Source organism: Piliocolobus tephrosceles, chromosome 5 (genome assembly GCF_002776525.5).
Source record: "Piliocolobus tephrosceles isolate RC106 chromosome 5, ASM277652v3, whole genome shotgun sequence".
Lineage (NCBI taxonomy): Eukaryota > Metazoa > Chordata > Mammalia > Primates > Cercopithecidae > Piliocolobus > Piliocolobus tephrosceles.
The window spans coordinates 128,870,565-128,884,152 of NC_045438.1; the positions used below are offsets into that span (position 1 = coordinate 128,870,565).

The following is a 13,588-nucleotide window of genomic DNA, read 5'->3' on the forward strand; positions in this document are numbered from 1 at the left end:
GGTTGTGAAAGGGAGCCGAGGTTTCGCTGGTGAGACCAGAGAGAGATGAGGAAGGTGGAGGAAGACAGGGCAAAGGCTGGCCACTGCTCACATGTTGACGATGTTCTTGACATTGAAATTCTCCAAGGGAGCCAGGTCAGGGTCCACACCCCGCTCATCCTGGAGGACAATCTGCTGGAGGATGCGGTCCAGGAGCTGCCACTGCTGGAAGTAGCCACCGTTCCGTTTGTCTGAGGGATGACAGGTATCATATCTTTCCTGAGCCCTGGAGTCCCCTAGGGCCCCACCCTAGAGTCACTGCCTGGGCTCTGGCTGGTGAGGCATGCCCTTCTCCTCATGGAGAAGGGCTCCTCATGCCCTTCTTCCTTACTGGGTAAGCTCCCAGTCTACAGGAAGAGGGAATGCTATTGCTGATAATGGCAACTCGCTGATTCAGTCATCTCTTGATTATCAGCAACTAGACTTCTACGGATGTGTCAGCCACCTCCCCAATATACTTCTCTACTCCCTGAAATACTTTCTGGCTGCCTTTCTTCCTTGTTTGGACCCTAAGCATACTATGCCCAGGAAATGCAGATTGCTTTTTACATTATCTATAAAAACCATCTGCTCCAAAATATTACATGCTGAATAATGAAGTCTCCAGGGAAGTTTTTTTAAAAAAAAAGATTTTAGTATTATCTACACTATTACTCTACAGAGAAAGATGAAGGGAAACTGATTACAGGTGTGCACTGAGAGTCAAAATGGGTTAGAGAAGTGCTTAATGGAATTCGAGAAGATTTCTTGTGGAAGTGACCTTGAACTACGAAGGTAAAGGCATAGTGTGTTGTGTGCGGTCTCATAGAGTCTCACTCTCATCCCCTCTAATGACAGTCATCTGGCTGGACATGGACTTCCTTTTTATGTAATAACCAAAAACTCCCTTTCCTTGGTCCTTAATCCCTAGCACTTTATCTCTATTGACCATCATAAAAATCCAACAAGTTCAATCCTGACAGCAAAGCAAACCACAATGCCTACAAGGTAGAATATTGAGTCTGCAAAGTCCCATTTTGGGGCAGAGTAGAAGAACCCATTCACATTGCCCATGGAACAGGAAACAGAGGAATCCCTGGGAGCACAAGAAGTCAGGTTTCCCAGAGATGTATATGTCCTCCATGAAGACCTTCTGCAATGAGCTTTGGAGAACTGATAGCTTCTTCATTCAGGTCACTGCATCTATCCTGTCCACCAGTCTACTGACACATGCGTAGCAAAGTGGTACCATTTACCGTCTACCCTTCACCCAGCAAAATCGTGTAAAGCCAGGTCACTAGCTCACAGAGGCAGAACATGTTTTATCTCAACCCTTGACCCCACAGAAACCAAAATTCTTTCTATATGTAAATATCTCGCCGAGCCTCAGGTTCATTCACTACTCAAATGGACATAATAATGTGTATTCCTTAGGTCATTCTAAGGTTCAGAGACGATGTGCTAAAGGACCTCACGTCATGCCTGGCCCAGAGTTGGCACACAATAAGTCACAGTTGCCATCACTGTCACTATGATTGCTGACACCGCCAACATCAACCATTATGGTGGGCCACACGTGTTTTCAAATATTCTCTTTGTGAAGAGCTTAAGTACCAAGGGGTACAGTTAAAGCTCATTTCAAATTGCATTCTGGAGTGGCTATTAGCAATTATGCACAATTTATTCAATCACTGTGCCCACCTGGATCTTAAGAACTTAGCCATCTGCTCCCGTAGATGCTGACATTTGGTATTTGTAGGCAGAAGCAGGGGCAAGAGTGTAAGAGGGGAAGCCAACAAGGACTAGATAAAGGAGTTGATAAAACCTTAAGAAATAAAAAAACCATGTTCATTCCACATCTGTGCTACTCCCCCAAGCACAAAACTTTTTGGAACTCCCCAACATGTTGATCTCTCCCCCATCATGAGCTGAACGCTGAGCTATTTAACTTTGCAATGATCAAGCTACTGTTTCTGGACTAGGATGTTGGAGTTTCTCAGGGCCAAGTACCCAGCTCCTTCCCCAGATGACAGTGGAAGACCTGGCCCCAAGGAGGGAAGGAAAAGCAGGGGCCTCCATCATGGGGCCTGGCCTCCCAAGAGCAAGTGCACAGGGAGATATGGTCACACTCCCCAATCCAGGGAGGTCCCAAAGTCTTGTCTCAACCTGCCCCAAGTCAAGGCTCAGGCCAGTCAAGGGAAGCAGCAAGTACAGGGTACTTACAAGGCATCTGCAGGCAGTGGTGCAGCACAGAGAGCAGGCAGGGGTAGGCCTCCGTGTACTTCAGCTTCCTGTGGATCAGCTCGAACATCTGGGAAGCACTCTTGGTGTCGATGTGGACCTGGGAGAGAAGAGGGCACAGTGATTGGGGGGTAGGCAGCAGAGGAAGTCAGCAAGGGAGAGAAGAGCCTGCTTCCCTCCACTACGCCCTGTCTCATAGGAGAGGTTTTCTTCCCCTGCCTCTGGCACAGGCTTAGAAAGAGAGAGACAAAAGGAAGAGGGAGATAGTCAATTATGTAAACTAGGGTTTCTCAGTCTCAGCACTATTGGCATCTTGGGTCAGATAATTCCTCATTGTGGGGGCTGGGGGCTGCCCTGTGCATTGTAGGTTGTGTGTCAGCACCCCAGCCTCTCCTTAGCAGATGCCAGTGGCACCCTCTCACACAAGTCAAAATGTCTCCAGATGTTGCAAATGTCCCCAGGGGAGATGAGAGCAAAATCGCCCCTGCTTGAGAACTACTGATCCAAACTCAGGGAAGGGAGCAGGGGCACAGAAGATTCAAAGTAGCAGGTGGCATGTGGCGCAGGCCACCACCTGGGTTCAAACCCCAGATCTACGCTTTAGTTGTACAACAACAGGCAAGCTGCTTATCTCCTCTAACCTCTGTTTCTGTATCTATAAATCCAGGGCTTTTGTGAAAATATAATGGGATGCACTCAGTGACTGTAAAGCACCACCCAAAAGTAGCTTTCTATTTGGATAGGGATTTTATAATACAATAAAGCAGAGTTGCGTGCTTTCAGGGTTGCTGAGGCTAAAATGAAAATACAATTTAGTTTGCTAAGCATGATCTGGTTAGGGATGGGGAGAGGGGACTCAGGAAGTTGCTGGAAGGCATGGGAAAGTCAGCCCAGGAAAGGTATTTGAGACTAATCACATGTAATAACTTGCTCCCTTTCCTTTGGGGGTTTCAGTCTCCTCCTAGGCCGATGCCTTCCCAGGGGAGGCTTCCACAGCCAGCATACTGCCAAGGCTCTGGAAGTGGGATGTGATGGTTCATTTTAGTTGTCAACCTGATTGGATCAAGGGATACCCAGATAGCTGGTAAAGCATTCTTTCTGAGTGTGTCTGTGAGGGTGTTTCCCAGAGACTGGCATTTTATTCAGAGGACTGAGTAAGGAACATCCCACACCAGCTCCACCACAGCACAGGTCCTGGAGAAATGGCTGTGGGGCCACCTAGAACCCTACTACCATACTGCCATCGCTCCATCCTGTGGGCTGCTCACCGTCCAATCAGCTTAGGGTCTGGAGGAACAAAAAGGCCAATGAAAGGTGAATTTTCTGTCTTCCTCTTCTGGAACCAGAACAGCCTTCTTTTCCTGCCCTTGGACATCAGAACAGTAGGCTCTCCAGCTTTTGGACTCCAGAACTTGCTCCAGTGGCCCCTTAGGTTCTGAGGCCCCTGGCCTTAGACTGAGCCATGCTACTGGCTTCCCTGTTTCTCCATGCAATAACTCCAGCCTGTCATGGGATTTCTCAGCCTTCATAGCTGTGTGAGCCAATTCCCCTAATAAATGCCCTCTCATCTATCTATCTCTATATGTATCCTATTGGTTGTGTTTCTATGGAGAACTCTGATCACAGGACCTGGCCATGGGGGTGCCCACCAGGGAACCAGCCCACACCAGCCCTGTCACAGCACAGGGTCCAGAAAAGTGGCTGTGGGGCCACCAGGAACCCTACTGCCCTATTGCAATCGCTCCACCCTGCCGGCTCCTCACCATGTCAAACCTCCTGGCTAGCTCCAGGTCATCCTCATTCCGCACCATCTCGAAGAAGTCTAAATGTCTAGACAGAATGGGGAGGCAGAGAGAGTAGACGTTACAGCCAGGACACACCCTTGGTTGAGGGTTACAGCCCCTTTGAGCCCCCCACTGGCTAAATCTGAAAGCTTCATTCAAGCAAGGTGAAGGCAAAATGGGAAAGAAGCCACTGTTTGTAGGACACCCACTGTCTGATCTTTATAAGATCCCATGACCTTCCTTCAGGGAGGCCAATCCGGGGTCCCTTCACCTTAGAATGGGCTTTTGTACTTCGGCACTACTGACATTTTGGGCTTGCTTATCCTCGGTTGTGGAAGGCCGATCTGTGAGGATGTTCAGCAGCATCCCCAACCTCTACCTACTAGATGCCAGCAGGACCCCCTAGTGTGACAACCAAGAATGTAATGTCTGCAGGCGTTGCCCAATGTCTCTCAGTTGAGGACATCAGCCCTATGTCTGTTTTCCCCAGTACTTGCATAGGGTCTCCAAGTCAGCCCTCAAAACTAATCTCTCCCTCATTTTCTATCCTCATGCACACATCCACTCATTCCACCTCAAAAGGATCCATCCTCTTCCTCTGTCCCTTAAAACCTAGTGTAATAAAACAGCCTAAACGAATGGGACAGAACCAGTGGGGCCTCACTGGTATCACATGGGAACATAATTGTGCCCTTGGATCAACAAGGGCTTTATAGCAAGCATTTTGGGTGGGACATTTCTTTGTTGAGCAGGAAGGTTCTGCAGGACATTTAGCATTTCTGGCCCCCAACAACCAATACCAGTACTGCCCACCACCAACCAGTTTGAAAAGCAAAGAACACCTTCACATATTTCCACATGCCCCCCAGGGGGCAGTACTGCGATGGTTGAGGGCTACTGGGTTCACCTGTCTATAACATCGGAGATGAGACAAGCCGGTCAGCAAAGAGAACAGGCAAGGGCACCCCTGCCCCCCACAGAACAGATTCTGAATCTATGCTGGGTATGGCAGCTGGCCTCCAGAGGGAAGGGCAGCCTTCACAAAGGTCCCAACCATCCCCATCTGAGGCACTGTCCCCGCAGGTTTGCAATGGAGACGGTTGCTTGGACCTTACTTGTCCAGGATGGCATTTTCATGTTGCCGGAGCTTGTCAATCACAGGCTGTATCCCCAGCATCAGGAATTCATACCGTAGATGTAGGCGGAACTCCAGATTATCCTGGGGGTCACCAAGGGAGGGCCAGACTTATTGGCAGATCTCAATTTCCACAACATCCCCAGTGGAGCCCTCATCACCACCCTAGCCACAGACCTAACACACCTCCCACAGCTAACTCACCTGGAGCTGCTTCAAGTCCCAGAGTTCCAAGAAAGAACGGAGACCTTATTTCTTAGTCTAAAGCAAGCCCAGCTTCTTTTAGGTCTCCTGCCCCACTTCCTTCAAGCCCCTTGCCAGTTTTAGCCTTCAGCATCAAAGAGCAGTGTTGTAGAGTGACATGGAGCACAAGCTTTGGAATCAGACAGATCTTGGATCTGGTCTTGTGATCTTGGGAAAGCTTTTAGTTTCCCCATTTGTGAAATGGTCATAACATGACTTATCTACAGGGATGACACCTGTTACAATTCCCTGATGAGGTGTGGTTACCAGCTAATCAGAGCACATGACAGCCATGAAAAGCTGGTACCAACAAAGGTGATGTTAGCACCTGAGGGGAAGATTATTCCCCCAACCGGCCTTCCCTAACCCAGGGCATAAGGACAAATTGTTTTAAAAAAATAAAAATAAAAAAATTGTTTTCCCAGCAGAAAAAAAGGGAAAGTAAAGATCATTAAATTGCTCCCTTTGTCCCTTCTGTCCTTCAAGTTAACCTTGACCAGGGCATCTGATTGCCTTAGAATTTGGAACGTTCACTTGCTTTTCAAGTTCTTCTACTGTTGCTTTTTTTTTTTTTTTTTCCTTTGAGACAGAGTTTTGCTCTTGTCCTCTAGGCTCGAGTGCAATCACGCAATCTCGGCTCACTGCAACCTCCGCCTCCCAGGTTCAAGTGATTCTCCTGCCTCAGCCTCCCAAGTAGCTGGGATTACAGGTGACTGCCACCACACTCACCTCATTTTTGCATTTTTTTAGTGGAGACGGAGTTTCACCCTGTTGACCAGACTGGACTCAAACTCCTGACCTCAGGCAATCCACCTGCCTAGGCCTCTCAAAGTGCTGGGATTACAGGCATGAGCCACCACGCCTGGCCTGTTGCCATTTTTATACTCCAAGAATCCCATTCTGACCCCAAAAGTAAGGGAAACCAGAAGGCATACCTAACAGAAGGCACTAGAAGAACATGACCAGCCAACCAGAAAACAGTCCCGAAACAGCTCTCTACAAACAAGGTCCCAAACTCACCCTCCTTCCACCAATGATTCCCCACCACCCTGAGCCAGCATCAGCCAGCTCAGCTCTGGGTCTGTTCACAATGCATGATGCTACCTACGCAGGCAACTCCCCAGGAGCCCTCCCGGGTTTAATATCAAAAACAATTATTGGGGAAGCAACACACTCACACACTCTACCCCAGGTCCAGAAAGTCAGGGAACAGCAAGGGCAAGGAGAAGGCACCCCACCTCTCCAGCTCCAGCATTGAGGACAGCATTGATGAAGGACATGATGGCTGTTTTCAGATTCACTTCATCCCGGTACCGGCCCAAACTTCGGTCTAACTCATTCAGCAGGGTCTAGGTGGAAACGCAGGACAGAGCAGGAGAGGCTGAGTCCCCCACAAGTGTGGCCTTTTTGCATCTTTACTCCTGTCGCCTCCACTACCTAGAATACCCCATCTGCTCCCTCCATCTCATCAGGTCTGTCCAATTTACTCTGGGCTGCCCCAAACCTCACCTCTGCCTAGAAAATTCCCTTGCCTCTGCTCACCTCAGTGGTAGTGCTGCCTCACTTCCTCTCCACTCACCCTTTGGGGCTTGGTCTACATGGTTGAGCAGTGCTTCAGTGCTGCTTTATCATCGTGCTCCAGCTGTTTACAGCTCATATGTATTCCCTGCCTAGCTCCTTTATGGTATGGACACTGCTTTTATCCCTTTTCCATCTTCTGCAAAGAGTCAGGACCCAGTTTTGGGCAACAAACCATAGGGTTTGTTACATCAGTTCACATCTCTATGGACTTACTCTGTGCCAGGCACTGTGCTAAGACACTTCATATTTACTATTCATCTCATCGACACTTTTCCGGGCAGGTCAGGGAAAGAAAAGAGAATAGCATGGCTGAAGCCCCCCAGGGATGGTCCCAGTGTCCCACATTAGGCATTGGCTCAAGCATAGCACCTAAAATCTCGATCTCAGTAATTGCACTCAATTCAACAATTCTTGACTGAGCCCCTATCATGAGCCAGGTGTTGACATTGGAGATGTAGAGCCCCAAAAATAATGCAGGCCAATATTCCAGCTTCCAGGAACCCACTGACTAGTAAGGAGGACAAGTCCATTTCCCAGCCAAACTCATAACTCTTAAGGCCCTGCATGTGTTTTTATACAAGCCTTCGAGGTCCCAGTACTCTTCGCCTGTTACCTTCCAGGAGCAGGCATGCAGACCACATTACCTTCCTTTTCCCCCAGTTTCTGCTGCAAAGAATCTTCAGGCTCTCACTTACATGTGACATCCTCTGTCCCACCCAGCTGGCATCCCGCCTCCAGCCAGGCCCCTCACCTGGAAGCGGGTTCGCTCCGCTGCATACACCTGATAGTGCAGCATGGCCTGCAGCACCTTCTTGTGGCCACCAGGCACGAGGCACACAGCACCCAGGATCTCCAGCACAGCCACCTTGGTCTTGCTGTTCTCTGTGCGCAGGCTCTGGGCTATGGTACTAATGGCCTCAGGCTGTGCCAGCACATGTGCCCGCCCCTGAGAGTTGTTCATCAATGCTTTGATGCAGCCGATGAGCGAGGTGTGGATGCGGCTCTCACAGGTGGCGTGGTCCATGCTCCGGAGAAAATTTAGCAGACAGGTCAAGCCCTCCAGCTCAATGAAGCGGGTCACAAACCTACAAATCAGAGCCATTAACAAATAAAATGTATTGTATTTGCATATGATTCTGCATACACTTTGCAAATAGATACCCCCTTACCTGCGCACCACCATGCACCTTTTCCCACCTACAGTAGCTACTTGGCTTATTTGTAGTTTATCTAAAGCACTGAAATCCTATTATCTTCACAAAAGACTTGTGTCTTATTTGCATTTTAAATACTGTGCTTTTGCATATCATTGTCAGTTGCATAGCTAAAATGGTACGAATGTGAAGGGGATGATCATGATAATTATCAGAGCTGTTAAACCTGAACACTCCTCTCCAGTGAGGATGGAGATTAAGAGAATTACAGTCAGATAACAAAGAGGACTTCCAGATAGGAAGGCCATCAGAGTCATCGAGTCATGGGGTTAAACCTAGGGAAGCTACATTTCAAGGGATCCTAAAGAAAATAGCAGAGTTATCTATCTTGAATGTTAGCAAAAAAAAAAAAAAAAACAAAAAACAAAAAACATTAAAACCCATTTAGCTCAGGGGTTCTTAATTTGGAGTCTGTTCTGCTGAAGAATCTATGGATAGCATTCACAGATCCAAGGACTTGGGTGGGAAAAGAAAATTACATTTTTATTTTTGGTAACTTCTAATTAAAATTTAGTATTTTCCTCAATGATGAATATCGGCAATAAATGACAGTAGTATTAGCATAATCTGTGACTCTGTCACCCCAAGAAATCACAGCTATTTTCATACCAAATTACAGTTGTACCAGGTATCTCAAAATACCATTTGCACTCCTCAGTACTTCAAAATTATGATGGTTATCAGACTCGCAGCTGGCTCTTGCTATTTAAGGTATAAAAAAGCACAATTCATTGCTATCTCACTTTTATTATTAGTAGCTGTATTTTCATTATTTGTTCATCCTATCTTTGTATCTATTGTTTAAAATATCATTCCTGAGAAGCAGTCCATAGGTTTCACCTGGGCGCCGGATGCCCATGGCATGCTCACACACACAGGTACCCTTGATTTAGTAAAATAATTAACGATCTAAGAAAACTCTTACAAATAACATTACTTATCCCAAGTGTATTTGTGTTTATGTTATTGTACAAATATGCCTAGAAAATAAAAGAATGGGCTCTCAGACTAAGTTGTTAACAATAGGTATTTTTCACTTTTTTCTGTTACATGCTTTTCTGCATTCCATAAACTTCCCACAATGACAATGTGTGACTTTTGTTATCAGAATATTATTAAGGGAAATTACAATTAAGTTGGGGTAGGAGACAGACCTGGCAACTTCCCTTCAACCCCTGTATTTCCTGACTACCTCATCCTTTCCTCTCTCCCCTTCCCATTCCAGAACCCCACCACTACCAGAATAACAAGAGACAATTAGGATGCTCCCATTCTTCTTGAGGCTGTTTCTAGTCTCCTGGGGAGAGAGCTCAGCTCAGACAACATAGACACCCCCACGCAATGGATGGCTAGCTCTTTGCCAGGGGAAGAGTGGAGGGCGGCTCCTGATTGTTTGCTCATTTCCATAGTGTAAATGCTCCCAGCATAGCCAATTTCAAGCTACAGACTGATGTCATTGAACGCAGAGTTGAGAAGAGATGCATATTTCATAGTGTTTCCATGCACACACAATGCATGTGAACTCAAAAGTATACATTATAGTAAAATGTAGAAAAATAATTAGGTAATTTGGGAGTGAAGAGTTTCAAGTAGTTATTACCTTTGTTTTGAAATAACTTATTGAATCTTAAACTTATATAATTGAAATTTTAATCATAGCTACGTTTAACAACCAGCTTACAAAATTGCTGAAAATTTGACAGTCGGCGTTCGCCAGCTGGTACGGGCCAGTTCCAGCACACCACGGGGCAGACCCAAACACAAGCAGACCCACTTTGGGGCCCACACACTGTGGCCTGGGAAGGGAAAGGGGTCCTCCTATGGCTCCAGGACTTCTACCGCTTTTCCCATTCTAGATGGCAAATCCCATCCAGAGACACCACACCCCCCCCGCCCCCAGTGGTTGGAGTACTTCTCTACCTGCGCATTCCTCCTTTCCTGGATGGGGCACTCACCCTGCCCCCCCGCACCATCCTCAGACGGCTCTTTCTTATGTACCTTGTCCATTTGGTCACCTTCCTATTCTGTCCCCTTACCAAAAATAAATCAACAAATTTTAGAAAGCACTTGCCCTCGATTCCTCTTTAGAGAGCTCCTGAGGACCTGAGGTTTATCCCACTTTCCCAGGCTTCTCTCCCCTCCTCCCAAGGCCTGGCAGCCTCCCAGGAGAGGTGTAGGGGCTGGGAAGTGAAGTCAGGTGAGGCGGAGTTGGCCAGGAGGAGCAGCATGGGAGCAGAGCACTGCACAGGGCTTCAGGAAGGCAAGGAGAACAACTGTGAAGGGACTTGGCAGGAAGCAAAAGGGGGAAACTGAGTTACCTCATAGGCTGTGTCCGGAGGGCCGTCTTCAGGTCTTCCACGACTTGGTTCCTCATCTCCGTCTCCTCCTCATCAAACGCGTACAGACTCTGCATCTGAGGGCCAGCAGGTAGAAGGGGGCAGAAGTCACACTGGGCTGCCTGTCTCCCAACCCCCTGCACTCCAGCCCAGGTGTGACCCAGGGGCCATGCTTGCCTCAGAAAGGGTGAGGCCTCGGAGAATGGTTTACTGAGACCGAATGTTGGCCCCTGGGAAGACCTAGGTTCTGGGCTGGGACTTCACTTTCCTCATCTGTGAAATGGGGAGAATTACTGGCCCGGTTTATTTTCCAAGTTTGTGTGATGCCCAAATGGATTTTAAAATATTTAAATGGTTGGGGGACTCTGAGATTGCACAGAGGAGGGGTGGATTACCTTAAAATTTCATGAATAACTGGAAAGCTGAACTCCAGTGAGTGGGCAGTGGGGCGCTGAGGAGCAGGAAAAGGCAGTTTGGTGTGTCGGGGGTGGAGGCTGGGGGGATCACTCTCTGCCTTAGCCTTTCCAGGTAGGGGCAGGGCGGGAGAGGGGCGGCCACTCACCGCAGCCATGGAGTTGATGCGGTCAATGTAATAGTCAGGCCAGCTGGTCGCCAGCTTGTTGGGGTCCTCCTGCTCCTGAAACAAGAAAAAGGACAGCATGGACCAACAGGCAAGGCAGGCCCGTGGCCTGAGATCCTGAGCTTCATTCAATGTCAGCAGAGGGATTCATTTCACAGCTCCGCCCACGTGGGGTGGGCTGGAGGAAATTACATACTCTCCCAGGCTTCCATTTCTCCCTTGGTGAAACACAGATGATGAACATTGACTCTCATGGCCAGCCAATGACACGGGCAGAAACCATGCAGGTGGATGTACTTTCAGTGAGCAACATGCACCATTTTTTAAAAATTCTTTTCTCTTGTTCTGTTTGCTCAGCTTGTATTTAATGAAATATAATTTCCTGGCTGTTTAATTCAAATATGTGTTTATTTGTATACATCTTTTTACTTTTTCTGATAATCTCATTCTCATATTTTACAAAAGTATTGGTCTGTGACAGTTGGGGAATTTAAAAGCTTAGTCTTTCAGGTAGTTCTAGAACACTAATAGAAAACACTCGGCACATAATAGGCACTCACTAAATAGTAACTTTAGAAAAATAGAGAAATTTCCAAGGGGTTGGGTTTTGAAAAGACTCAGGAGACCCCCTTAGGCCTGTGATTTAATTCCTGGCAAACTCCCGAATGAGGGGGATGTGCAGCGGGAAGGCAGAGCCCAGATCCGAGGACCTCTGGCCCAGTGCTCAGCCCTCAAGAGACAGGCTCGACTCTTCCCCAAGTAAGGGCAAGAATGATGGGAGTTAAAGAAATATTAATGTTGACTGAAAATCCAGCCTTCTCCAGCCAAAGGGATCTGCTTCTGGGCCTCCCACTCGTCCTGCTCATTCCTGTTCCTGTGCCCCAGGTCACTTTGGAGGCTCCTCCCCATCTGCTTTCTCCACTCTCCTGCTTCCAAATCGGCATGAAAACTTAACCTCCTCCAGACCCTCCTTGACGAACCACCTCTCTGCCAGCTGCCAGCGGGCCCTGCAGCTCTCAGCTCCATCCACTCGATGTTTTCTATTTCGTGTCACAAAATACAAATTTTAGACCGGTAGGAAAGCTGCTTTGTTTGGGTCTTTATGATTTCACAGGGTTAAATGTTAAATTTAACCATGGTTATACGTATTAAATTCTCCATGACTGAAGACCAAACATTCTGTCTTCTGCCTTGGGGAGGGGAATCAGCACCAAAAACAATTGCGTCGGCAAACACATCCTTTCCTGCACTTGCTGTCTCATCATTTACCCGTGCCATGTGCACTGAATGGGGACCTACTAGATGCCAATCACCATACTGAGCTCTGAAAGTACAGAGTATGGACTAAAGAGTCATGGTCTCTGCCTTCCACGTAACAGTCCAGTACCAGAGAAAAGGTGGTCAATGTTCTACGGTAGAGCTGCCTATAGCAGACCTTGGAGGGCGATCCATCCAACACAGAAGGCTGTAGGGGGTGGGCCTGAGTGGTCTAAGAACACTGGGTTATTAAAGAGTATTACAGCTAAGACAGGTGGGGAGGGTGTTATAGACAGAGGAAGTGCATGTGGGAAGGTAGAAGGCTGTGAAAGTGTGTGTGGGGAAATTACAGTTTGGTTTGGAAGGCAGTGAGAGATGCCCTTGTATTTTAATAAATCTTTTTTTTTTTTTTGAGATGGAGTTTCACTCTTGTTGCCCAGGCTGGAGTGCAGTGGCATGATCTCAGCTTACCACAATCACTTCCTGCTGGGTTCGAGTGATTCTCCTGCCTCCGCCTCCTAAGTGGCTGGGATTACAGGCAATGTGCCACCATGCCTGGCTAGTTCTTTTTTTTTTTTTTTTAATAGTAGAGATGGGGTTTCTCTATGTTGGTCAGGCTGGCCTTGAACTCCTGACCTCAGATGATCCAGATGATCCACCCACCTCAGCCTCCCAAGGTGCTAGGATTACAGGCATGAGCCACTATGCCTGGCCTTTTTTTTTTTTTTTTTTTTTTTTTAGTTGTAGAAGAGACCAACTTAAGGGAACTCCATAGTAAATCAATTTGGAAAATAGAGAATCATGAGATATGATCAATTACTCCTGAAATTTCTTTCCTTCCTTCTTTCCATGATTTAAGCTTTTTAAAGACCTGCTTTTCTCACAATGAGATGCATAAACACAGAATGTTATATTCTGCAGGTGCTTAATAAAGCGTGCATTGAGTATACTAGACAATGGCTTATAGTGTGTGCAGCCCATGCCTCTTGTCACAGGTCCTCAGCCTCTAGCACTATCCTCCCCGACAGTCCCGGGTTCTAGCAATGGGCAGCCACTTGCCATAACTGACTGGGTGGGCTATGGGTGAGTCTTGCCTCTCTAGGCCTTCTTGGCCTCATCTATAAAATCAAGAATGAAACTGCATCAACACTGGGTTGTTTTCCAGGTTCCTGCAACTCTGAAATGGTGTATATTTGAAT

At 47.4% G+C, this 13,588-nt stretch overlaps 1 protein-coding gene across 2 annotated transcripts in view; it reads right to left on the reverse strand.

Annotated features, from left to right (window-relative positions):
- The window catches only part of DAAM2 (dishevelled associated activator of morphogenesis 2), a 114,264-nt gene that overhangs the window by 28,893 nt on the left and 71,783 nt on the right, over positions 1-13,588 (reverse strand). For both annotated transcript variants that reach the window (XM_023212724.1, XM_023212723.2), the window contains exons 4-11: positions 11,115-11,189; positions 10,535-10,629; positions 7,754-8,087; positions 6,660-6,770; positions 5,159-5,262; positions 4,023-4,089; positions 2,242-2,359; positions 92-230 (exon numbers count right to left, since the gene is read on the reverse strand). In XM_023212724.1, coding sequence (XP_023068492.1) covers positions 92-230; positions 2,242-2,359; positions 4,023-4,089; positions 5,159-5,262; positions 6,660-6,770; positions 7,754-8,087; positions 10,535-10,629; positions 11,115-11,189 — 1,043 coding nt within the window. The remainder of the gene's footprint in view (positions 1-91; positions 231-2,241; positions 2,360-4,022; positions 4,090-5,158; positions 5,263-6,659; positions 6,771-7,753; positions 8,088-10,534; positions 10,630-11,114; positions 11,190-13,588) is intronic.